General features: G+C 38.3%; 1 protein-coding gene across 6 annotated transcripts in view; it reads right to left on the bottom strand.

Annotated features, from left to right (window-relative positions):
- Positions 1 to 1,010: 1,010 nt before the first annotated feature.
- The window catches only part of GRM8 (glutamate metabotropic receptor 8), a 926,910-nt gene continuing 900,239 nt past the window's right edge, over positions 1,011 to 27,681 (bottom strand). For 4 of the 6 annotated variants that reach the window (XM_049894739.1, XM_049894735.1, XM_049894737.1 and 1 more), the window contains exons 10-11: positions 7,579 to 7,825; positions 1,012 to 1,664 (exon numbers count right to left, since the gene is read on the bottom strand). In XM_049894739.1, the coding sequence (XP_049750696.1) occupies positions 1,615 to 1,664; positions 7,579 to 7,825 (297 nt within the window). In that variant the 3' untranslated portion in view covers positions 1,012 to 1,614. Of the gene's footprint in view, positions 1,665 to 7,523; positions 7,826 to 27,681 lie in introns of all 6 variants that reach the window. The other 2 variants (XM_049894736.1, XM_049894740.1) reach the window with 2 other exon arrangements.

Raw genomic sequence — 27,681 nt, 5'->3', positions numbered from 1 at the left:
ACTTGAAAACAATGCTCTCTCTCCTTGATTTAAATAGTATCTACAAACAACAAATATTAGGAGAAACTCAACAAAAGGCCGATAGATACACATTTCCTGCTGGGTACAGCTTTCTTTCTATGCAGGTACCTAGGAGATGTTACTACATGTCAAAGAAGGAACTTGAGAAGGAACTTTGCTACTTCAACCTTCAGTATTAAATGAAATGAGTGTTAATATCAGGTTTGAAGCTACCAAGCCCAGATAGCTCTTTATATCTATAAGGAGTGCAATGAGCCATCCCAGCAACTCAGCAGGGAGACCGTTTACTAACAAAATGATTGTAGAGACCCATTGACTTGATGGATGTCTGGCATTGTATGGAATAGAGGAGCCCATGACAAAAATGGTCACAGATGTGAAAGCCTTTAACAGCCCCTTTTATTCATCCCGGCATGGTTTATTAGCATGACACGGCTCTCTGTTTTCCCTCCCTGTAATGATACTGTTCTATGAACCAACGAATGTTTTCATTTGGAAAATCAGAAAGTAATGACATGTAATCTGAGCTGTTATTTCTTTAGTAATTTCAAGGGAATAAATATGCTAATTCCACGCTTTGAAGGATGTCCTGGTTAAGGCCCATTACTTTACTGATTTCAGTGGATAGTAGGCCCAGGTGTGAAAAGGTTAATTAACACCACTTAGAATATTTCATCGCACAAAAGCTTTGACTTAGAAATACAGTGGGGAATTTCAGTGACACTTTGATATACTTTTAGACAGTGAGTATCATATTATATTCTCGAAAGTAAAGCTTAACTCATTTGTTAATCATAATACCTGAAGCAATCTACCTCAAGCGATTACTTGGATGTTTATAAAAGAATGAAAGTCTACCACAGAAATCTTGATATTCACAAATTCTTACACAGATAATGCCTTTTCATAGAGAAATAAAAGACAATCTCTTTCATATACACACAAATGTACAAAAAACACATTTATCGAGGACATAATATTTCCTTGAAACACTAGGGCTTTTATAGCAGGAGCTACACAATAGCAGAAAAAGTGCCAACTGGAAAAGAGTTTTCCCCTGGCTTGAAAACTGGAACGAAACAACTCTCAACATTTGCAAAACATTCCTTTATTATTAGAAATAAATTATTTGTATAAAAAATCGCATGCGTCAACCATGGCATTTATTTTCAGCACAACCCGGGGCTTCAATCCCATCAGCCATTACAAGAAACAGGCTCACTGTCTTTACAAATTGAACAATGTGGGACAGGAATGGGAGTTCTCACAGTCACAGAAAAATACAAGAATAACATCAGACATGGTTTATTTCAACATTTTTTTTTCACAAGCTAACATTAGTGTTCCTTTTTTTATTTTATTTATTTTTTTTAACTTCTCATGAGTAAGCAATACTTTAGCTTTGTATTTTATAAAACAGGTTTCTTCAGTCCCCATGATTGATACTTTTGGCTCGAGGCTAATTTTTGTTCCTTAAGAGACTGACTATTGACTTGATTGATTGTAGTCTACAGAGATCTCCAGGAGTGAGTTTTTGGTGGTGTTCATTAAGATCACATACCACATTTCTTCAGATTGTATCATTTCCCTGTTTCAGATTGAGTGATTGCTGTAGCTGATATATGTGGTCTTGGTAGAGGAAGCTGTTAAGATAAATTAACAAGGTTATTTTCCTAATGTGACTTGAAAAATTCAGTGACTAGCTTTATGATATGCTACAACACATTGCATATTATGTTTTTAACTGTCTAGTAGGCTTCCAGTGACTACAGAAATAACAATTCAGCCGCAGTTTTAATCAGTATAACCACTAGTCTCATTTATATTCTATAAGTATTTAGCAGAACACTAAATAATGTAAAAGTTCTAATTTTTTGTAAATTTAGGTGAAATGCATTTTAAATGTGTATTTTGATTAGCCAAGATTTATATATATTTTAAATGAAAGAACAGATATGTGTCTACAAAATACAAAATTATTCTCTTATAACCTTAAACACTTCAATTCTTTGAGTCTGATCTGACTTCCAAGTGTTAATTAATTATAATAAGTTACTAATTATAACGTGTTCAAGAATGAAGAACTCTTCCATTTAAAAATCAATAATACTTTTCAACATAGCAAAATAGTAAAATATCAAGTACATAGAATATCTGTAAATATTAAAGTAAGTATATGCATTCCACTATATAAATATAGTGCACTTGTGTTTGGTTCTCAAAGAAAACAAATGGAGATGCTTAGAAAATAAGTACTCAAAAAAAAAAAAAATTTAATTGTTCTGGTCCCAACCAACTATGAAAAAAATACGTATTGTAAGAGTAATAGGTAGATATGAATAACAAAATATTCTATGCCAAATTTATACTCATGCTGAATTTTCCTGAAAATATAAGTCTAAATAATTCCTGGGTTTTTTTTTTTTTTATAGATGTGAGGGGATAAATATCTATTCTAAAATTCAATGTGACTTCCTATTTTTTCAGTGGAATTCTAGAATAAGTAATCAGAAGAAGAAAAATGTGAAAAAATACAAAAAACTGCATGCATTTTACTACATAAATAGAACTCAGGATGAAAACCGATTTTTGAGGAATAATTTGGTTTTTGCACATTGAATAAGGCTAGAAGTTGTAAAGCTCTTCATTTGAAAGAGCTGGTAATCAGACTCGTTCCATTTTAGTGTTCATCAACAGTGGGACTCGGCCAGAGAATTTCTTACTAGAGACGAAAATCATATAAAGCTTATAATCACTATGAACAATGCAGATAGCCTGAGAAAATTCAAATTGTAAGTATTTTTGCTACTTTCGATTTTAATAAACATCATGAGTTTCATGCCGAAAATAGGTGACATATCTGCTTATCTATTGCTCACAGTTTTTCTAGGTTATCATTGTGGCACAGTAGAAAGGATGTAGACTTTAGACCTGGGTTTAAATTCCATTCTGTTCACACATTTTTTAGTGTGTGAAGTGTATTATTGGTTATAGGCAGTTGAGTGGCAAAGCCTTTTCCTATATTCGTTTATACTTCCAAAGGTGAAGCAGACAGGATCAGGTCATTGGACCTCAGTTTCATCATTGGTAAAAAGTGCACAATACTGCTTTTGTTAAGAATACGGACAGAGTAGATTTCTGGAGGAGCAGCAGCCATCTTGGAAAATGAGTATGGAGTCCTACTTTTCTACATACCCCTTCCAAAAGATAAGATGTCGGTTACATTTCGCTTGATGCAAACTAAAACACATAATTTTTATGTTTGTTTATTTTAATTTTTTTTAATTTAGTTCATATAATGCTCTCATCTGTCTCTAAATTTCCTCTAAGAAAATAAAATCTGCCCTTCATCTAGGCATCCAAAGGACTTTCATATAATCTTTGTAGACAAGATGGAGAAAAATTGTCAAAGAGTTAGAGAAACTATACCTAAAAGCATTGTTCAACTTTCTGCACTATTCAATATTTTCAACAATAGCTAAAATTTTATGAAATGTTTATCAAATTTGTAGGTAGGTAGGAAGAAACACTAGAGGTTGAAATAGAGGAACAAGGGCCAAAAAGACCTTGAAGAAGATGATATCCAGAAGATGTTCATCCAACAGACAGTGATTTGAATCAGACCATCTTTAAGGATCTTTCCAACTTTGAGACTCCATAGCTTTTTAAAGATCCATACTTCACTTTTTGAGCTATAAAAGATGATCTTCAGGGAGGTAAAAAAGGTAGAATTCTACAGAGAATTAAGACTATAATTCATGAAAGGGAAGAAATCCTCATTTTTTTATTGATTAGCAAAGGAGTTCAAGGTTCTGGAAACCTATGATTTAGGCAATGTTAAAACAATGATAAGGGGCAAACTTTGTGAACGGCAGATATCTCAGAACTATTAGAATCTTTATCCTATAGGTATTACAGAATAAAAACGGATTGGAGATTTACTGATGGGCTAACGGAATTTTTTTTTTTTTTTTTACTGTGGATATGAATATGCTAATGTGAAAATCCATTTTTGAGTACAGCAATGATGAATTTCCTTGTGTGCATCACACTGTGTTCATAAGCTAGAGAAAGCAAATGTACCTCCAGCAGCAGCTGTTTCTATGAATTATTCATGAACATAGCTTAAGGACTACCATGCACAGCATTTGTTAATTAGGTACAGTTGATAAAATTCCTCCATACCAACTTTGTTTCTACCTCCCCTCTCACCTTATTATGAAGTAACACTTGACCTTTTTTGTCTGAAACGTAGTCTTCCGCAAATTCAGCAATTAACATGGACTCTTCAGCTTTCCTTCCAGCTTCATGCTACTTATATTTATTCTGGGTGGTTTTTGAACTTTAAAACCGTGAACACATAACCAGAATTTCTGGCTTTGCCAAGTCATCTTTAGGATGAAATGTCTAAATATGATGTAAAGATCCATGACCATGAAGGAAAGCCTTTGCATGGATATCATAAACACACAGATAACTGATTGGGGGAAAAAAAAATAACCAATGATAGGATAGTAGCCACAACTATCAACATCTTCACATATATAAAGGAGAGAGAAGAGGAGAAAAGATGGATGCTACCACTACAGTTTTTAATTTCAAGACATCTCTTTCTATTAACCACAGACCAATCTACATTTTCATGGCAGCAATGATATCGTTACCCTAATCTAGAAGTTTACAGTTTAGAAAACGCTTTTACAGATGTCGTTGTCATTTTGTTGTAGTAAATGGTGATCTGTCAAAAGTCTGATAGCAGACAGCATGAGAACGTAGCAACGTGGATACTGCTCCAGTGGATTTACTTGCCCTGGATTTATTGAGAATGGACCCATCCATTCTGAGATGAGGTGCTTTCAGTCCAAGGAAGTGTATTATTAGTTACAGGCAGTTGAGTGGCAAAGCCTTTTCCAACATTCAATTATACTTCCAAAGGTGAAGCAGACATTAGAAGAAAAAAAAGAATGCACTTTAAGATATTAATTTTATGAATTATTTTAGAGGGTTGGTGATTTCAGAAGGCTTTTGACCTCAGTTATAACCACATGCAGTGTGATGTAGTAAAGGTAACATGTAGTAAAGATAACAGGGACATGAGAAGCCCATGATACCAGTGCCAGATTTCTTACTTGGATCAAGCTTTGTTTCAAGGTGTACCAGTCTGCCCTTCCATTACAGGATGGCCTTGTAAGTGAACAGAGTTTAGTAAAAGTGGCCTGGAGCTGGGTGGTTGAAGAACGTATGAAGATTTTATACTCCGTCTCTCCTGAATGTGTAAACTCTAACCACTTTATCTAAACCAAAGTGTGCAAACCCAAACTACTCCTGTAAAAGATGACTACACTCCAATCTCCAAAGTACAATTTAACCTTCTTTCAGGTAGCAATTTATTGTATCTTGATTCATCTTTTCAACATTTCCTTCACCTTCCAAAGGTGAGCATCTGACTCCGCTGGAATATTATTGACTTGCCCTCTACACTGACCTCACATTTGTAAGCTTTTACTCTTATTCCAGAGGAAATGAGAAAACGTATTCATAGTATATGATTTCCATTTCAACATCAAAAGAATCTAATAGCAGCAATACAGGAAGTGTGTGAGATGTAGTTAAATAATATTGGATTAGTTTTTATTAATAATTGGAATTTTCCTCTTCAGAAACCTATTTATTCTTTAAAGGGGTGGAAAAAGGCTATAGCCTAATTTTTTCCCACCACCTTCGACGAGTGAGCCTGGCATGGGTTTCACAGTAAGTTTGGCTGTTCTGATTTTGCCTTCCATCATATAAAGTTTTCTGGAATGCTGCTAAAATACTGGTATGACAATAGACTCTGGTGAGTCATAGTGAGAAATGTCAGTGTTCAAACTATATCCTTGGCCAATGGCAGTTTATGGGCATCCTACAGTGGGTTTTGATTTCCTGTACTGATGCTTTCAAGATAGAAAAACAGGCAAAAATTCTACCCCCAAATCACAAGCATTTTACTCTGAAGCCTTCCATAGCAGTTATAGTACGCCTTTTCCTAAGAGCCCAAATTGGCCCATTACAAGTAAATTCCCCCCCCCAAAAAACCCCAGTGCCATCAAGTAAACTACTCACCTAGAATCAGAGATGATTATAGCTATTTGTTACCAAAACCCATCTTTATCATTCCTTCCCTTGCAGTTACTCAAAGGTTCATGTTTACGAAAAGGAGAGTACATGGAGAGAGTGTGTTGAATTCTTAACAATGCTCTTTTCTCTACAAGTGATTAAATTTGGTGGTATGAGTGATCTGGAGGTAATCTTCCTAGAGGATCCAGTCAAGAATTCCAAAAAAATCTGATATGAATTTAAACCAGTAAGTTTAGTTAATCATGACTTATCATCTAAGAATATTCGTGGGCATGGGCATTAGTTTAGACAATATTCACCTGGAAATGGACTCTTGGTACAAGGAAAGTTTTCTGAATCCAGGGAGGACTATGAGTTGCTATAATACATAAACCTGATAAAATCAACTCTTAGTCTTTGCCTATGTTTAGTGCCAAAAATACAGAGAGTAAGGAATACAGCCTGCTGGAGGAACCTGGGAGGAAGAGAGTGTTTTTGCACTGGGCTTCATCCTTAATTGTTAAATTCTCATGTTGGGTTTCCAAAAGACTAGAAGCTACTCAAATGTAAGGATCTTACCCTTTATTTCTTTTTGACCTATCTTCAGCAGCTATCAATGTAAAGCCTGCATTTTTCTATACTCAGCTCTCTGATATTGTCCAGTACAAACCTTCATTCTACTTGCTACTTTTCCATAGACATCAGGATGGACTTGACTATATCAATTAAACTGTACGGGATCAGCTTGAGTGTTAGTGTGTTGTTATCTTGTGCTTTTGCTGGGGTAGCTTATACAGAAGAGGAATGTAGGAGAAAGGAACAAAAAGTGGGGTGGTAGTTGGAGAAAGGATTCTATTCTCATGAGACTTTCATAGAAGAGATCTAATAATCTTAATATACCCAAGGAAGGAAGCCAAGGAAGGCCTATAGAAGGGGACTACATGCAGAAACAAGTATTCACTATGGCTTAACTAAACATGTTGGCTAACTGGTTTTCTCATTTCCCTGAAGAGCCAAATAACAGATCATTTATTTGTATGAGGTCTTTGGTCACGTGTTTATAAATATTGGTTAACTTTTGATGTTATAAAGAGCAACCAATGTTGAAAAAGCAAAGATGAGAGAATAGTTCCTAAGTGCTAAAAGATAATTTTATAAATGGAAGAGACTTCCAAGCTCAAGCTCAACTCACTAATGCCTCAAAAGAGAGACCTGAGAGGTGTGCTTTGTGAAAGAGATAGTGCGTGCATGTTTGTGCTCTGGAGAACAGCGGCTCATTGTGAAAAATCACTTGGTTCTAACCAATGGAGTCACCGGTGTGATGGGCCCCATGGTGTGTGGGAACTGCTCTGCCCTGGAACCATGTAGCACAGTCCCCAAGTCTAGTAGAAGAATATTCAACGTACATCTATTAGGAAGTGCTCCCGCTCTGGACCATCGGAAAGTCTACAGATGACTTACTGTTGGTTTCAAGACTCTCACAGAGTTCACTTTTCACCTCGCCATTTGGTCTGTCGTTTCCTTTTTGGATCAGTTTGCTTTGCATGGTGGCAGCTGTGACCACAGCCTTGAAGCTCCTCTTGCGTTTCTGAATGTTCTGCTCGGGGTGAAAAATTATAATATAAACCTTGGGCATATAAAGCATGCCCAGAGACACCGAAGCACTTAAACTCATGGAGACAGTGAGTGTTGTTGTCTGAATGTACATCTGAGGGGAGAGAAAAAAAAAAGAAAAAGAAAAATGAATGTTGGTAAGCCTGATAAAAGATAGAGCAAAGAGAGTAACCATTCTCTAAAATTATTGCAGCTTCTCTGCTCACAGTGCAGCAGAAGGTGCCTTCTTGTATTGCCCTTAGTTATAGCCAAGCATTCCTTGATCCCAACTTGAGAGTGTGGGTGAGTGAGGCTGTATTGTTTATTAAGCCCAAATCCTTCAGACAAACAAACAAATAATTAAGTGGGCAGAGTTTAGCTTCCATTTTAGATCATAAACAAATGTAAGAAAGGGGCAAATCTTTATGAAAAAGAGAACCTTTTTGAAAAAGACTAACACTTTATGCCACACAGCCTTCTTCAGGGGGGGTTCTGCTGGGCCAAGTGATATTCTCCTAGCAATAAACTTCACCCGAAGCTAAATTATACATCATGGAAATAGAGCAGGAGTGAAGCATCCCAGAGAATCACCACTGCACACCATTGCTTGAATAATGCTGGTGCTTCCATCTTCACATCGTTACCTCATTCCAAAGATCACAAAACCTGGCAAATTGCAAGTATGCCACTGTGACTTTTTTTTTTTTTTAAGGGGCTCCTCTAACAAATACTTCCAAAAGTTTTCTCAATGATAACATCATGTCAAAATAAACTTGGGCACTTTTACAAAACCTATGAAACCCCCTCCCTCAAAGATTTAGATATGCCCGATGGGCACAGGGTCCTGGCATCTGCACTGAGAAAATTCTCTCCCAGCCTCTTCCTACCTTATCATTCCTAATGCTCACCCCTCCGAAAACCACTGTTCTCAAATTACAGAAAAAAGTCTCTCTGAAAGACATTTTTTTTTTTTTAATGATTAACAAACTGAAAAAGTCAACCCCCAAACCACTGCATTTTACTTTTTCATTGTGGTATGGCAGCAAATATGACAGTATTTTAATTATTAAAAACAAAAACATTTGATCTACTTCCATATTTAATGTCCTGAGTTCAAACCCTAATTTTTTCAAACCAGCTGAAAAGCCTAGACCACAGAGAAGCTGTGTTGTAAGACTGTGAAGGGCTTCCCCTTAACTTATCTGTGATCCTTATTAGTATCTGTTCACTCTAATAATACCTCCAAAAATGAAAGCTCTCACATTTTATCTGGCAACCTCTCAGACCTGAACAAACTCTGTTCTTTTTAATCAATGATCAAGAAACTCATCCTCAAGGCTAAACCATCTCCAAACCATCCTTGTGCTGCCTTTTCCTTTTCTGGGGGAGAGGCTGTCTTGTAACAGATGACAAAGCCTTGAACTAACGGACTGGCAAACCATAAGGAGAACCAGGCACCAGGTCAGAGAGTGTTTCCGTCTGTGAAGTCACACCATGTATGTTATCAGGTTTACTGATTAATTCATCTACCACTAAGACTGGCCTGGAATAAGACTCCATTGTGAATATGGAAGTATATGTCAACAAAGTAATACAGAATTAGTTTGTTTCAAAGTTCATCTCCCCCAGGAAAAAAAAAAAGAAGTCCCCCTTAATGAATCTCACTTTAGTTATAATCCTTTTGTTTTACTTCTTCTAAGGGATAGTGCATTAAAAAAGGAATATGATGGGCCACATGCGTATGTGTGACTATGCAATCATTTTAATCATTTAAAATTTACATTTAATCATATAAAATGTACAACTAGAATATAAACTCCCTTAGAGTAAGCTGAAGTCCCTGGGTGGTGCAAATGGTTAATGGGCTTGGTTGCTAACCAAAAGGATGGAGGTTTGAGTACACCCAGAGGCTCCTCAGAAGACCTGGTGATGTATTTCCTAATAACCAGCCATTGGAAACCCTATGGTGTCCAGTTCTACTCTGGCACACACGGGGTCGCCAGGAGTCCGGATTGACTCCACAGCAACTGGGTTTTTGGCCTTTAGAGTAGATAACTTGCATTCTTTTCCTTATACACTTCTAAGAAACTATGCAAGAAGTTATTGTTTCTAGAAGAAACAATAATTAGCAATTGCTTGTCACTTTCTGGTATATGAAGATCTTTAAGAGCCTTGTGATTTACACAAATCATACAGAATATATTTTCACGATTCCCCCACTCTGTCAAATGGACATTTGAAATCGCTACCACACAGTGGTGATGATATCTTAAGTAAGAAACACAAAGTGATGAGGTGTGGATCCCAGGTGGTAGGCTGGGCTTAGGCAAATGGCCTCAATAGAGACATGATTTCCATTCATCCCTCAGCAAAGTAATAAATTACTCCACGTCATGACCTCTCGTGCTGCCTGCCGAAAAGTGAAATCCTTGGTTAAGTCTGAGAATGCTACCAAAATTAAGAAGGTCCTGATACAAACATGGATATGTGCCTTTAAACCTCATAAATCTCTGTAAGCTTTGCCATCTACTTTGAAGGCAACCTATTACTACAAATACTCATAAGCTTCTCATGTGTTAGTTAATCCTCTCTGAATTCCTACTTACTCTCAAGCTACCTGCTGTAGAAACCTATGCAGAAAACAGACTGCAGAGAAAAGATGTGGAGATAAGGGAAGAATACAGCCAAGCACAAACCACACATGTACATATTCCAAAGTCACTCAAATAGGTAATCGTCAGCTTTGTCACAGACACCACCAAGTCAATTTAGCCTAAGAAACACAACTCCAGAGATCCGAAAGCTATGAAATAATAGGAACACTCAAATTGATTAACTGGATTATTTTTAAAGGTCTTAATCTGTTGGTCTTGCTAAAATGTATAGTTGTATCGTTGTGCGCTATCAAGTCAATCATGACTGATAGACACCCTATATGACAGAATAGAACTGCCCCATTGGGTTTTCGAGGCTGTATCTTTACAGGAGCAGATTATCAGGTCTTCTCTCCCACAGAGCTGCTGGGTGGGTTCGAACAGCTGACTTTTTCGTTGGTAGCTGAGTGCTTAACCATTGCATCACAAGGGCTCCTTATAGGACTTGTTTCAGTAGTATATAAATACCTTTATATTTTGAAAGTCTTGTAAACTGTCTCTGCTACCAAAAATACATATGATATTTTATTCAGAATAATTTCTTTAATACATAGTAAATTTAATCTTGCTAAATATTAGGCAGGAAGAAGATTCTGGAATACTAGCTTCCGCATTAAACATATTACTGTGGCCTATCCTTTCAGCACACCAACTCATGATAAGATGTAATAAACACAGACATTAGAATTAAACAGTACTCTGCTAAAAAAAAAAAAAAAAAAAATTTTTTTTTTTTTTCTGCTTAGTGTACCAAGCTCTCCATTAGGCACAATGGATGCTCTCAAATCACACCAAAATGCAGATCTTATTTATGTACTCTCTTAAAACCATTTCTGAATTTTTTTTTTTTTTTAATGTGAGTTGAATACAGGAAAAGCAGCCATACAAAATCACACTCTAAAATCCAAACTCTTACAGTGGCCCAGGACTTGTTACAGAGACTTGGACCATGAGTAAATGGAGCCTCTGAGCTTCGTCTCTGAATATTTAATGAAATGGAAAGTGATACATGTCACAACCTCAATGAAAGCCACAACAGCAAAATCAGCTAAGAAATAAAAATGCCACCACTCTCATTCTAAAAAAAAAAAAAAAAACCATATCCTCAAGCATCATGGATTATAAAATTCTGAATCTCCAAAAAACAAACCTGTTCCCATTGAATCAATTCTGACTCATATGGGCCCTATAGGACAGAGAGAGCTACCCCATAGGGTTTCCAAGGAGTGGCTGGTGAATTCAAACTGCTGACCCTTTGGTTAGTAGCCAAGCTCTTAACTACTGACCCACCATAATTTAAGAAGAAATAGAGAGATTATATTGGGATTATAAATGAGTACTCGATTCCAAGTGTCTAGGATTTTTGCTTACCTTTATTAAAAAAAAAAAAAAAAACTTTCTATTGAGTTGATTTTGACTCACAGCGACCCTGTAAAACTGTCCCATAGGGTTTCCAAGGGGCAGCTAGTAGATTCGAACTGCTGACCTTTAGATAGCAGCTAAGCTCTTAACCACTGAGCCACTAGGTCTCCTTTAGACAATTCTAACCCGTTGAGCTATGCAAGGAGGAAGGATGCTAATTGACTTGGGTTTGAATTCTGGCACCACCATTTATAAGCTCTGTGAACTTGTTTTCTTCTTATCTATGAAATGGGTGGAAAATTCTTTTCTCATAGAAGAGTTATAGGGTTGAGTGATATAATCTTTATTGTCTGAGGTCCCTGGGTGGTACAAATAGTTAATGCACTCATCTGCTAACCGAAAGGTTGGAAGTTTGAGCCTATCCAGAGATGCCTCAAAAGAAAGGCCTGGAAATCTACTTTTGGAAAATAAGCCATTGAAAATCCTACGCAGCACAATTCTACTCTGACATACACTGGGTCACCATGAGTCAGGGTCAACTGGACAGCAACCGGTTTTATAAACTAAGAGGCACAAAACAGTATCTCAGCAAAGATTATTTACCCAACAACTTTGATTCTAAAAGGATGCTAACAAAGCACATTTCCAGGTGCACAGGACAAGAGACAGCCTGTGGTGGTTGTTGTTAGGTGCCATCGAGACGATTCAGACTCATAAGGACCCCATGTGACAGAATAGAACAGCCCCATAGGGTTCTCTAGGCTGTCATCTTTAAGGCAGCAGATCGCCAGATGTTCCTTCCACAGAGCCACAGGGTGGGTTCGAAATGCCAACCTCTCAGTTAGCAGCCCAGCACTTAACTGTTGTGCCACCATGGCTATTAGCCAGTTATGCAACCCAGACAGCTTGGTTTAGTGAGCAGCTGACAGCCATTCTCTTCCTACCTGCGCTCCAGGAAAAGGTTTTTGTAATGTGTTTCAAAGTGATTGTCAGATGCAGCCGAATCAGTTCCAACTCATAGCCACCCCATGTACAACGGAATGAAACACTGCCCAGTCCTGTGCCATCCCAACAATCATTGCTATGATTGATCCCATCACTGCAGCCACTGTGTCTATTCGTCTCGTCAACGGTCTTCCTCTTTTTCACTGACCCTCCACTTTACCAAGAATGATGGCCTTCTCCAGGGACTGTTCCCTCCCGATAATACGTCCACAGTACATGATCTTGAAGTTTCACCATTGTCGCTACAAAAGTGCATTCCACTTGTCTGTCTGTTTCTCAAACTGTGGTGGCTTGGGTGTTGCTGTGATGCGGGAGGCTATGCAACCGATATTTCAAATACCAGCAGGGTCACCCACGGTGGACAGGTTTCAGTGGAGCTTCTTGACTAAGACAGGTTACAAAGAAGCACCTGGTAGTCTACTTCTGAAAAAATTGGCTGGTGAAAACCTTACTCCAAAGTAGGCATAGTAAAATCATGCCCAGGAGCCACCTCTATTTGCTGATGTTAAGGCCACATTCATTGTCTGGGCTGCACTCCTAGAATAACACACTGGCTCTCCATCCTGAGGGTACAGCTCACCTGACTGCAGCGGGGAACTGCATCAACTCCCTCTGACCAACATACAGCCATTGAGAGATGCTGGCAATGCTATTGAGTAAGTTAATGATTGTTTCTTTTCCAACCTTCTTTTATGCTCCCTCCTGCCCCAGCCACTCCAAAATACTAACACCTAGAAGGAAGGGAGCCTCTTTTCTATCACAACCACTGATTGCCTGTCCCCTCCTCTGCCTCCATGCCCTGTGGACATTTTGAACCTGAAGGAGACAGAGACACTGAAGCAGATTCCTGCAATGTCTGGACAAGCTGGGGAGGAGCGGGCACAATGGAGCCCACACAAGTGACATCTTTCTGGCTCCCTCTTCATTCTCTCCAAGGACCACTGTGCACACCCAGCTCTACAGAATGTAGGTCATGGCCTGGAATCATTACAGACTCCAGACCGGTGAGGAGGGAGGAGATTATATGACCCCAGGAGAAAGATGAGCCTTTTACTTTCAAGCAGCCACCCCAGCACAAAGATCTCCACAGACTCTGTTGACATCCAAACTGGTAAGTTTGCCACCCCTTTGTAACTAAGGTAACATATTATGAGATCTAATACTCAAGACAGGTTTGCACCATGCAGTAACAAATAGGTTCATTGTTCCTTCCTGACTATTTCTCTGTCTTGCCCCGGATGGTTTCATCTCAGCTCTGTGCTACAACCAGCCAAGCTTCTGTTTGGCTGCTTCAGACACAGCTTGGCCAGCTAGAAAGCTCCGTTTACACTTAAAGCCTACCTTTCCCTGCTTCTGTTACCTATCCCCTCATTTGGGAGCCCACCAAAGGAACACCACATCCAAACATGGGTTTTATTCTGCTTTTCATCAGGGCTTCAGCCAATGGACTTCAAAATCTCAGTAACTACCAAAAAACCAAAAAAAACCCTTCACTGTGAAGTCAATTCTAACTCCTAGTGACCCTATAGGACAGAGTAGAACTTCTGCATAGGGTTTCCAAGGCTGCAAGTCTTTACAGAGCCCGACTGCCACATTTTTCTTGTGCAGAGCGGCTGGTGGGTTTGAACCACCTACCTTTTGGTTAGCAGCTGAGTGCTTAACCGCTGGGCGATCAGGATTCCTCAGTTACTACCAGAAGTGTTTAATTTTAATTTGTTTTTTAAGTTACAGAAGTTTACAGAGAAACACTAGAGTGGCCTTGTGGGTGGTGTAAGCCCTAAATTCACCCACCAGTGATTTTTGTAAAAGGAAGTCTGCATTTTCGAATTCCACAAGTGATGTAGCAGGTCCTACCTTAGATATCATTTAAATGCTGACAACTGTTGGACTTCTCTCAGGAAATTTTCTTCAGGGTAGCCTCCTTCGAATGTCTGACAGGCAATCTAAAATTTAACCAGCCTCTGGTTCCCTGCCTTAACCCCTAACCCTGGGCTTCCCCTCCTCAGTTAACATCACCTTTCTGATTTCTTGGGACAAAAATCTTGAATTGTCCTTGACATCTCTCTTACACTCTGTTATGGACTGAATTGTGTCCCCCCAAAATATGTGTTGTAATCCAAACCCCTAACCTGTGGATATAATCCTGTTTGAGAATAGGGGTTTCTTTGTTATGTTAATAAGGCTTTTTACCAGTGTAGAAAACAACAAAAACCTGGTGCTGTCATGTTGATTCTGACTCATAGCAACCCTAGAGGACAGAGTAGAACTGCCTCATAGGGTTTCCAAGGAACAGCTGGTGGATTCAAACTGCTTACCTTTTGGTTAGCAGCCGAGCTCTTAACCACTGCCCCACCAGGGCTCCTTTCAGTATAGGGTGTATCCTAAATTTAACTAATCACTTCTCAGTTATAAAGAACAGCACAGACACAGAGACAAGCGAGCCCAAAGGGGACAAGGTATGGGCAGGGCAGTAGGGGGACAGATAGATGCCACCTGAGGATTGCCAAGGAACTGAGGAATGTTAGGATTACAGAGAAGGAAAGAGACAAGGATGTTCAGCCAAAGCCAACAGAGAAAGATTTCCCATAGAGCTAGTGCCCTAAATTTGGACTTCTAGCCTCCTGATCTGTGAGAAAATAAATTTCTATCCTTGAAAGCACCCACTTGTGTATTTCTGTTACAGTAGCACTAGGAAACTAGACACACTCCTACCCCATCCAGAAACAAATGCTGTTGATTATACCTTTATATTTATTCAGACAGGCACTTTCCATACCTCCACTGGTGCCACATTGCTTTCAGCCACCACCATCTCTCATTTGGATGATGGTCATAGCTACCCTACTGATTGTTTTTATTCTACCCATGTCCTCTTTTTTTCTCATCATCTAATTGATCTCAACACAGCAGCTAGAGTAGCCCTGCTGAAAAAACACCCCATTCCTCATAAATGAGATTAGGTCACTTCTCTTGAGAGCCTGCAATGACTTACCATTGTGTCCTTACAATGGTCTACAGGTCCCTGCATGATCAGCCACCCTCTCGATGTCTCTGAACTCATCTGGCCTTAGTTTTTCCCTCAGTCTTTCTCTTCCAGCCATATTGGCCTCCTGGCAAATCCTGGAACTCACCTTTATATTTGATGTCCTGTTCCTTTCTTTTGTTTGGGTCTTTACTGCAATGTTCCTTCTCAGTGAGGCCTTTCTTATACCTACTATTAAAAATTATAAGCCCTATTCCTCCTCTAAAACCAAAAAATCCAAACCAGTTGTTGTTGAATCAATTCCAATGCATAGCAACCTTATAGGACAGAGTAGAACTGCCCCATAGGGTTTCTAAGGTTCAATCTGCCAATCTTTTTTTTAGCTAGTGGCCAAACGTTTAACCACTGTGGCACCAAGGCTCCATTCCTCCTCCCCAATTTTATTTTACTCCTTTTTGTTGTCGTGAAGTGTTGTCAAGTTGATTTTCTATTCATAGTGACTCCATGTGACATAGTAGAACTGCCCATTGGGTGTTCTAGACCGTAATCTTTATGGGAGCAGACTTCCAGGTCTTTTCTCCCACGGAGCCACTACACTACACATGGAGCCACTAAAAAAAAAAAAAAGGTGGGTATAAATCACCAGCTTTTCGGTTAGTAGCTTAGTGCTTAACCATTGCACTACCAGGGCTTCTTATTTTACTCCTTATTGTCTGTCTGAGCTATCTAGTGCTGCTATAACAGAAATACCACAAGTGGATGGCTTTAACAAAGAGAAGTTTATTCTCTCACAGTCTAGCAGACTAGAAGTCTGAATTCAGGGTGCCAGCTTCAGGGGAAGACTTTCTCTGTTGGCTCTGGAGGGAAGGTCCTTATCATCAATCTTCCCTTGGTATAGGAGCTTTTCTGCCCAGCAGCCCCAGATCCAAAGGACACTTTCTGCTGCTGGCACTGCTTTCTTGTTGGTATGGGGATCCCCAACTCTCTACTTGCTTCCCTTTCTTTTTATCTCTTGTAAGATAAAAAGTAGTACAGGCCACACTCCAGGGAAACTCCCTTTACATTGGATCAGGGATGTGACCTCAGTAAGTGTGTTACATCCCACTCTAATCCTCTTTAACATAATCTAATCTTGCCCCATTAACCACAGGCAAAGATTAGGTTTTACAACACACAGGGAAATTACATCAGATGACAAAACAGTGGACAATCACACAATACTGGGAATTATGGCTTAGCCAAATTAGTACACATCCATGACACCATCTAACATTTTCTATCATAAATTTATATCTATATATTTTAACTGTTTAAATGTATTTGTTATCTATTTCCTAAACTGGTATGTAAATTCCATGAGTACAGAGATTTTTTTACTGTTTGGTTCACTGCTGTAAACTCAGCATCTAGAACATTGCCCAGATGAAATAAATTCTCTGTATTCTACTGAAGTTGTGTAGGGTATTACTCTAGAATTTGACAATTAAGGGAAATAATCCATTCAGTCCCAAGGAGAAAACTATAAATCAGACACTAGGGCAATAACCTATGAGACAACTTGAGGGCCCCAATCTCCCTCAAAATGAACTCAAGGCTGGGACAGAAACTTATCACATTTTTACACAAATAACATGTGTTATATATTTTTGCAAATAACGCAACACCCCAATGTGTGTTATTTTCGTGACTGTACCATACCAATATTTTTTCACATGTTGCTGACTTCGATTTCAATTTTTTTTTCCCCCTGCTCAACAGATTTAATGTTACCAGGATAAAACTGATCTTGTCGAAACTTCATTTAAGGTAGGGATTTTCCTAAATCAAGTGCAACAAACAGTGACCTGAACGAGCTTGGGATAGAAATGGGACCCATGTGGAAACAAAAAAGTATGAATGCATGAAGAGCTAGAAATTAGTGAGAAATGATCCTAGGCATAAAACTACAAGAATAAGATGTTGTTTATATTTATTGCTTCATAAATCTTAAACTGAAACATAATTTTTGATAATCAATGTCATTTTAGTTTATTCATTCATTATCATCATCTGTGGTTCTCATTCTCACAGAAAGGTCATTCCTGTTCATGAATTTAGAAATCCAGGTGAAACCTGCCTTAATATCTGGGATTCCTCCATTTGCTGATCTTCATTTGATCTGAATTACTACAGCAGAGACAGCTTGATTTGTTCCCTTTGAGAAATAATTCACTCTTTGAAGTCATTCTCCAACTCAGGTCATTTCGCTTTGAGCCCACGACATGCATGTTTTCACGGATTTGTTTTTTTCCAGCTGCTTTTTCTCCTTTTCCCATTCATAATGGATGGCTCTCCGACCTTGAACTTCTTGCTGCTGCTCTGTTGTTTGTTTCTCTCCTCTCACAACGACTTTCAGTTTGATGTCGACAGTGTAGAACTTGAATTTAATTCCTGCCATGATCCTAAAGGGTTCTAAGATTTAGATTATAAGAGGAAAAATTGTGCACAATATAATTGATAACTGGCTGGTTCTAGTAAAGAGATTGTAAAATTCCAACGTGAGATGTCCAAGAAGCAAGGTCTTTCTATATGCTCACAAACATGTGACTAAGGCGACTTATGATCATTGATCAAAGAGATCGGCGCTAATAAGACATAACTAGACCATGAAATAAGCAGACCTAGCATAGCTTAATGGTTTCTCTTAAGACAATCTGATAAGGTTTGTGCACTCACTCATTGAGCCCTGTTGAGCCAAGGGCTATCCTGCATCAGTTTTGCTTTGTTTACTCCTCCAATTAAAAACCAGAGTAAGAGGAGGACTGTGATAATTATGTCAGCGCAGATTGAATGGGGATTCCTATTGATAGCTAGTCAATGCCATTTATGCCAGTGCAGGCTTCATTTTGTTTACTCTTCCAATGAATAGCACGTGGTTTGTGGACAGGAGTCAGTAGGTTCAAGGTTTCCATTGATGGCTCAAGAGTGATGGGGATATAATTATCAACTTAAATAATAGAAAGAAACATACAGTTTCAATTGTTTATTTTCTGATCACCAGGGTACTACCAAACTTAAAACTCAACCGATGACTTCTTGACCACGGCTTATACCTTTATTATACAAATATGATCAAAAGTAATATTTTCGGACTGTTGAATGAGGGTGAATGAGGCCAAAATTCACTTCTGGAAATGTCACCAGATGTATGCGATACATGCATGGGTGCACTATGCCAGAACTTTTTTTAACATAATTTTGTCATTTCCATGTGTTTTTTATATATGTGTGTGTGAGTGATATATATGTGCGTGTTATTTACGTGGGCACACTTTTTGAGAAAAATATGGTAATCTTGAATAGATTAACACAATGGCCTTTTAAACTGCAAATTTGACAGTTATGTACCATTTTACCCTCAGTTTAAAAATAGACAGTATAAATTAAAAGCCAGTGGCACTCACTTTGGGGATATGAGAGCTCTGGGGTCTCTGCCCTGATTCCTCCCCCACTTAAGAGCTATGTGATTTAGGGTAACACACTCACACTATTTCTCAGCTTCCATAGACCTAACTCAAAAGATTTAATGACACAATGTATGTAAAATATTGGCACAGCACCTGACATATGGTAATCAATAAATGATAGTTATTACTGTCATTACTCAACTTTGCTCCTATCCTCTGTTCATTTCTCCTTTTCCTTACACCATAAAGACAACAGTACTGCTTTCTCACAATCAGCCTCGTCTTTTAGACTTTGTTATTGTTGTTGTTAGGAGCTATCGAGTCCATTCTGACTCATAGTGACTCTATATGACAGAGCAGAACTGCCCCCTAGGGTTTTCTAGGCTGGTGGCACAGTGGTTAAAGCTCTCCACTGCCAACCAAAAGGTTGGCAGTTCAAACATACTAGCTGCTCTGTGGGAGAAAGATGTGGCCGTCTGCTTCCATAAAGATTACAGCCTTGGAAACCCTATGGGGCTGTTCTACTCTGCCCTGTAGGGTTGCTATGAGTTAGAATTGACTCAATGGCAGTGGGTTTTTAAAAAAATCTTTATAGAAGCAGATCACCAGGCCTTTTTCCTGTAGAGCTGCTGGATGGCTTCTAACAACCAACCTTTCAGTTAGTAGTTGAGTGCTTAATGTTGCACCACCAGGGCACCGTCTTTTAGCCATAAAAAAAAAAAATTATTTATTTATTTATTTATTTTTCAGGGACTATTTAGTAGGAACACACAAAACAAGTACAGGCAAAATAAATTTATTCATAAGGAAATACATTTCATGCTTGTGAGGGAGCTCTGGGTCAGCACATTCAAAGAATTATGGTCAAATTTCACTCTGGGGAAAAAACCAAAATCACTGTCCTCAGGGTTGTGATTCTCCCGTCAGGTAGGAATCAGTGTTGCTGACCCATGTGCAGGTCAGAGGTGTTTATACTGTGTTTTCGTCAGTGGAGTTGGAGTTTAGTTTGCTCTGAACCCATCCTCAACTTCTCATCGTATCCCCCTGTGGCTCAGGACACAAGTTTGCAAAACGAAGAGTCACACCTGGTTCACACCTGAGGTCTGAATTCTTAACTTTGGACTTAATGGGAATGGTGGGAACTAGTTCAGAGAATAAATAGCATTAACTAACAAGTGGAAATCTTGGTGGCACAGTGGTTAAGAGCTACAGCTGCTAAACAAAAGGTCGGCAGTTGGAGTCCACCAGGCACTCCTTGGAAACCCTAGGGGGCAGTTCTACTCTGTCCTATTGGGTCGCTATGAGTAGAAATCAATTCGATGGCAGACAATGGGTTTGGTTTTAGGAACAAGCAGAATACCAGCTTTTCCAAGGACAGAAAAGGACAAGTGTAAGAAAGTTTCATTTCTTCTAAGGAAGGAAGAACAGGTATTAGATTTACAATGAGTACGTATAATTAAATAAAAGTGATATTTAATATTTGGGCTAGTAAAATGATTTTTTTTTTCATTAAAGCCCAATAGGAATTTTATAAATAAGGTAGATGTTTAAAAGTACAGCTTATTAAGTAAACTATAGCCTTTAATTTTCAATTATTTTATGAGTATTATTTATAGAAACATAATAAAAATAATTTAACAAACAATGGTGTTGCATTTTCCACTGTGATATATGCAAATGTATATGAGGCCTCTGCTTCCTGAGTGCTTATTGGTTTCACCCTTAGATAGAGTTTTCTTCGTGATTCCCTCCATGGACTCCTGTTTCCTTATTGCCTTCTAGCTCTATCATTTTGCAACAGCTTGGTCAAAACTGCGAATAAGAGTAAGCGAGATGTCTTCATGACACCTTCATGCTGGCTTCATTGATATCCTGGCTGCAGATGAACCATTTTGTCCCCGCACAGGTCATATGGGACAATTCTCAAGTCCCGAATGTTCTGACCACTGGCAATCTGACTACTTCTTCTCCTACTGGGGTTCCAACTTGTTCTCTTGAGACTAAAGCCACCAGATTACTCCTGTAATGATCAGTCAGCTTCCAAAGTGATGGGGCTCAGTCACTGATGTTTACTGAACCATCAGCCAGAATACTCTCAGTTTTCTTGAAACTCACTCGGCTCTCTACCCTTCTCACACTTGTCAACAACTTCCTGGGTGCTTTGGTAACTGCTATTCCACAACAAAATACCCTGCACCTCCAGCCTCTTCTCCCTGCCATCTCTTCACCTGGGCTCTTAGCTGAAACTTCACTCTTTGTAAGAGTATTGCTTACCCTCCAATCTCTCAGGTACTGGCTATTTTGTTTTGTTTTTCTTAACGCATACCCTTTGGGAAAGATGATAAGGTTGGGACATTCCTTGCTCCCCTTTGCTGCTTCCAGATCATTACAGACTCATTCTTCTCCTCAAAGATCTACCTTCTGAGGCACCACAACATTCAAATATATGTCCTCTCTCTCCTTACTGCCACTATGTCTGCCATCATTTGTCGTATTCATCGGGGAGGTTCTGGCCCCAAGAGACATGGTTACTTTGGATGAATTCTACATCCATGTACATGATTGCTCCAGCTACCTGAGGTCTCATTTCCTTCACCTCCTCACTTCCGATGACGTTGTCCTTTACTGCAACATCAGACACTCACTCTCCTGATCACAGCCTGGATCTTAAATGATGTGTTTAGTTTCTTATAACAAATTCTTAAAACACTTTTAATATATTACGTTTTGATATGGCATTGTTTAAATTATACTGTATTTTTTCCTTTAAGTCATTCAACCTTTGACTTAAAATAACTACAAGGGGCTCTGTGTACAGGCTTCAGTGATGGGACAAATGTTGCCCAGGACTGACAAGTTGCTAACATGCAGAAGACATAAGTATTTCTCATTTCTCATAATGTAGGTTCCTGTATGGTGAAGGCTTGCTGAGCAGTCTATTAAGGAACCAGAATTAATGTAAATGTGTACAGGGACCTTTTGCAATAAAACTGGTTATGAGTTGTTCCAAGTATTTTACAACTGGGCTGTTACGTTTGACCATAATTCACCATGATAGAATGAAGTGTGCAAATACAAATATTAAATAGTGTAACTGTATTTTTCTAAATAATGAAAAGTAAACCCAGCTATTATCAAATAAATTCTGTGCCGTTATAACTGTTTTATATCTTATAGGGTCAGCATTTTTTATTTTTATAAATTTTATTGTGCTTTAAGTGAAAGTTTACAAATCAAGTCAGTCACCCACACAAAAACTTATATACACCTTGCTACATACTCCCAATTGCTCTACCCCTAATGAGACAGCCCGCTCTCTCCCTTCACTCTCTCTTTTCATGTCCATTTCACCAGCTTCTAACCCCCTCTACCCTCTCATCTCCCCTCCAGGCAGCAGATGTCCACATAGTCTCAAGTGTCCACCTGATCCAAGAAGCTCACTCCTCGCCAACATCCCTCTCCAACCCATTGTCCAGTCCAAACCATGTCTGAAGAGTTGGTTTCAGGAATGGTTCCTGTCCTCAGCCAACAGAAGGTCTAGGGTCCATGACCACTGGGGTCCTTCTAGTCTCAGTCAGACCATTAAGTCTGGTCTTTTTATGAGAATTTAGGGTCTGCATCCCACTGCTCTCCTGCTCCCTCAGGGGTTCTCTGTTGTGTTCCCTGTCAGGGCAGTCATCAGTTGTAGCCAGGCACCATCTAGTTCTTCTGGTCTCAGGATGATGCAGTCTCTGGTTCATGTGGCCCTTTCTGTCTCTTGGGCTCATAATTACCTTGTGTTCTTGGTGTTTAGGGTCAGTATTTTTAATTAAATATTTTATATTCAAAAAATGACTTCATCTACAGGTTTTTTATGTTAACTACCAGCATCATAACATATTTTCCACTGTTTTCATTGCAAATGTCCTGTATTTCAGTTAGATAATGGGTTAAATAGACTTTTATGGCTGGCATAAGGACAAAAGCCATATATACTATTGTGTGTATAACATATTACTTAAAATACTACAAATCAACTTATAGACAGGAAGTTAGAACATAAAACTATTTACAAGTTGGAGGACCATCTGGATGCTATTATTAAAACTGTGTTCCCAGGGGTAAGGGTAGAAATTTATATGGATAAATTATTCTACTGGCAAATCTGATAGACTGAGTTCCAAGTATGTTCAAGATATTAATGCTTGAGTCTTCATAATAATTGCACCCAAGTGAAACCTTTAATTGCCGTGGAGTAAATGTCATTAAGTACTCTTCCTTGTAATATTAGGGAGATAATGGTACTTTTTTTTTTATTTTACTGATTTACCAAGTCTTCAGAGACAATTCAAGTATAATCCTAAAAATATAGCAGTTTACCAAGGAGAAAATTATGAGAAAAATACTGACATTTAAAACATTTTAATAGAGAAAAGGAGAGTGGCTTAGGCCGCTAAGACTCCACCAGAAAGTAAGCTCTTCCTGGTGGCACAATGGTTAAGCACTCAGCTGCTAACCGAAAGGTTGGCAGTTCAAACCCACCAGCAGCTCTGTGGGAGAAAGACCTGATGATCTGCTCCTGTAAAGATTATAGCCTAGGAAACCCTATGGGACAGTACTCCACCGTCCTATAGACTCACTATGAGATGGAATTGACTGATGGCACACAACAACAACAACCTTCCACTGTGTGGAGTTGTTACTGGGAAGGCCCAGTTAGGGACTACTCCAAATGTACTACGGCCACTTGACTAATTTTCAACTAAAATAATGTGAACAAAAATGAGGAATGTCACAAAGGTATGTTAGAGAATTAATGAAACAAAGAAACAAGAGATCAAGAAGTGTGTGTGCCTTCTCCACTAAATCTTTCCTCTTTTTGCTGGCTGGGTGTTTATAATAATGAGGCATCAGGGGATGACAAAGCAATAGGATGGGAGAAATCAAAGTTCCTTAATCACTGCATGGTGGCGAGTAGCCAGCCAATTAGAAACAACCTCAGATTGTTCTGTGAGTGAGAAATAAAATGGTGTGCTTACAGCATATACTGTGAATGATTTTTCTACAGATGGTGGATTTGTACTGATCAAACTAGTTACTCAGCCACTCTGACCAGTGTGTAATGACTGTGTAGGGTGAGGGACCATTTCTATGGCTATGGAAGGAAAATAAACTTACAATATCTTCAGATGGATTGTACTGTTGACCCTGTTCACCTCATTACCATGTTCTAACAAAGTGACTAGTCTATAAAATATAAACCCAAATCATTATATTTATTCCTAGGTGCAGTGGCCTCAGTCTTTGGTCAAGGAAAAAGAACCAAGCTAGGTTTTCTATTAAATTTTCAAGGAAGAATCATTTTATACCAGCTTTAGTACCTGAGGGAGTTTAGAGGGAAGGGAGCCTATATAACTCAGCACTTCCAAAAGGAAGTTGGGCTGTCAAGTTAACAGTCTAAAACTCCTAAGTCAGCAGCTTCACACTTGTGCCTATGTACAGCTTTCTCTTTTGACCTCTTTCTCTCAGCCAGTTATATCTGACACTGCCTCTAACCAACTCCTTTGTAACTGGAAAAAAAAAAAAAAAAACTATCTCCAATCTTTGAATATCTAAGGAAGAAAAAAAAAAGCTACAGAATTATCCTTGATAAGTCTCCTCTCACGCTGTAAACTTTTGCCAAGATCTATAACATATTTCTCTTCTCTGAATGTTGATGCTTTCTTGTTACATTTACGGCAAGATTTTAAACTGTCTTCATTTCATGAATTTCTGTTGTAGATTATATTATTGTCCTAGAGCCCCGGTGGCACAGTTGTTAAGTGCTTGGCTGCTAACCTAAAGGTTGGTTGGTGGTTTGAACCCACCAGCCACTCTGAGGGAGAAAGATGTGGCAATCAGCTTCTGTAAAGATTACCGCCTTGGAAACCCCACGGGGCAGTTCTACTCTGACCTATAGGGTTTTATGAGTTGGAACCGACTCAAAGGCAATGAGTCTCACATTTTTTTTTTTTTTGTATTATCTTAGCCTCTCAGATATTCTTTTCCCTTCTGGTTCTCAGTCTCTTTGGTTTGGTTCCAGGCTCTAAGGCAGAAGATCTTACTTTCCCCACACAGACTAGCGTTTCTGAGTTCCTAGCTAGATCATGATGACCTGGTCTTTACCTTTTTAGTAGTCCTCGGCAGTTCAAATCCACCAGGCGCTCCTTGGAAACCCTCTAGGGCAGTCCTACTCTGTCCTATAGGGTCGCTATGAGTCGGAATCGACTCGAAGGCAGTGGGGTGGGTTTTCTTTCACCACCCAGAAATTGTGATGAAGTGAATTAAGTGTGCCATACTCCCTCAGTATCATTTATTAATCACACAAAATTATAGAACTGTGATTGTGTTAGGGATTTAGTGATTCTTTGAAGATGACAAAGAATAAAAGTGAGTTGCCCTTAAAAGGAACTATTCTTGTCTTTGATATAAGGAATGTCTTAATGAGTTATAAAACAAATTTTTATTAAGAAAAAACCTGTAGCTTTTTATTGGGGGTATAAAAATTGAAAAATTTTTTGCAAATATGCATTTATGTACATAGATAATTATTTGCCTTTAATTTTGCAATCGATTTGAACATTGTTAGCATTTATCAATATATTTCCCCAAGGTCAACCAAAAATTGTTTATATAACATATCTTACTTTAAAAGAAGGACACATTGTATGCATTCCAGTCCATTCATATGCATGTGACCTATTTTAGATGATTATTTACTTTTATTGCAAGATGAGGCAACAGTAACTCAATTAGATTTCTAAAATGTACAGTCTTTGATAAAATTTGGTGCAACAAACGATACACAATTTGTTATCAGACATTTCCCTTCTATTTTAGGAAATCATGGATCTTTTCATGGGACAAATTTCCACGTTGCACCATTGACTCGTATTTAGCAAAATTTTTCAGTTTTTGTATTTTGTATGATAAATCATATAAATTGTATATTAAAATTTTACCTGAATACGTAGTATAAATAGTAAGTATCCAGCTGTATATATTAAAAAGTACCTCTTAGATATTTTCTGTATTTATTTTTCACATTTTAATCACTGCATAATTTTAATCATCAAAAACATATATTCAAATAATATCCTAATGTCATGTATTTAGTTTTTTTCTAATTTGGGGCCATTTTATCTAAAGTTACACCCCTCCATCAATCCCTATCCTTTTCTGCTTTACTTTTCTCCTTATCACTTATCTCCATTTATCATAATTTTAAAAATTTCTCTTTGTTTAATGTGCGATCCAGAAAACTAAGTATTTATTTGTTTGTTTTTCTCGTTACTGTATTTCCAGTGTCCAGAATACTACCCGCACATAGTACTTACTCAATAATTTCTTCTGGGTATTAAAAATCATGGAAATAACTTATTAAAAGTAAAAGTTATTGAGCCTATTAAATGTTAAGCACAGCTTCTGTATTACCTCATTTAATCTCCTCAACTATCCTATAAGGTTGGAGCGAAAACACAGAATAGTTAAATAAATCTTACTTCAAAGTCTGAATTTTTAGCCCCTCGTTTTCTCCTGCTTACATACCCCATACTTCCCTCCATGAATTTATGACTATGTCTCCCCCAGGTATTTTTGATTCTATTAAAACCTGTCTTTAGAATTATTCCTAGGAATGGATTTATTCAGATGAAAATATTCATGGATTGTATCAGTCAGAATTCAACCAGAGAAGCAGAATCTCTAAGAACTCCTAGGAGGTGACAAAAGTATACATACAGATAACAGGTACCAAAAAACCAACCAAGCCCATTGCCGTCGAGTCGATTCAGACTCGTAGCAACCTTATAGGACCGAGTAGAACTGCCCCACAGGGTTTCCAAGGAGAACACGGTAGATTTGAACTGCCAACTTTTTGGTTAGTGGCCATGGCTCTTAACCACTTACACCACCTGGGTTTCCAATACAGGTATAGGTATAATATAAAGACTTACTGAGTAACTAGTTTTGCCTATTGTGTAGCAATGGAATCAAGCAGTATATACATTTTTTATGTATGCTTCTTCTGAGATTCATTTTTTTGTTGCGTGTAGTTGTAGTTTATTCATTCTCATTGCACTTGTGTTCCATTTAATAAATATATTGTTTTTTAATCCATTTTATTGTTGATGAACATTTGGGTTGTTCCAGCATGAGACAAACAGGCCTGCCATGAACATTCTGGTACCTGTCTTTTTATGGGTACATAGACCCATTTAAAATTGCTGAGCCATAGGGTATTCATATGCCCAGCTTTCGTGGATATTACCAAAGAGTTTTCCATAGTAGTTCAACTTATACTCCTCCCTCCATGTGCTCCATACCCTCACTAACATTTCAGACTGTCTGCTTGTTTCACTTTAGCCATTCTCATGTTTGTAATGTCATCTAATTGCAGTTTTCATTTGCATTTCCTTGTGACTAATGAAGTCGAGCACCTTTTCATATAGTTATTCACCATTTGGGTATTCTCCTTTGTAAAGTTATCAAATTTTTTTCTCAT

Source organism: Elephas maximus, chromosome 8 (assembly GCF_024166365.1).
Source record: "Elephas maximus indicus isolate mEleMax1 chromosome 8, mEleMax1 primary haplotype, whole genome shotgun sequence".
Taxonomy (NCBI): domain Eukaryota; kingdom Metazoa; phylum Chordata; class Mammalia; order Proboscidea; family Elephantidae; genus Elephas; species Elephas maximus.
This window is presented reverse-complemented; position numbering and strand designations above follow the sequence as displayed.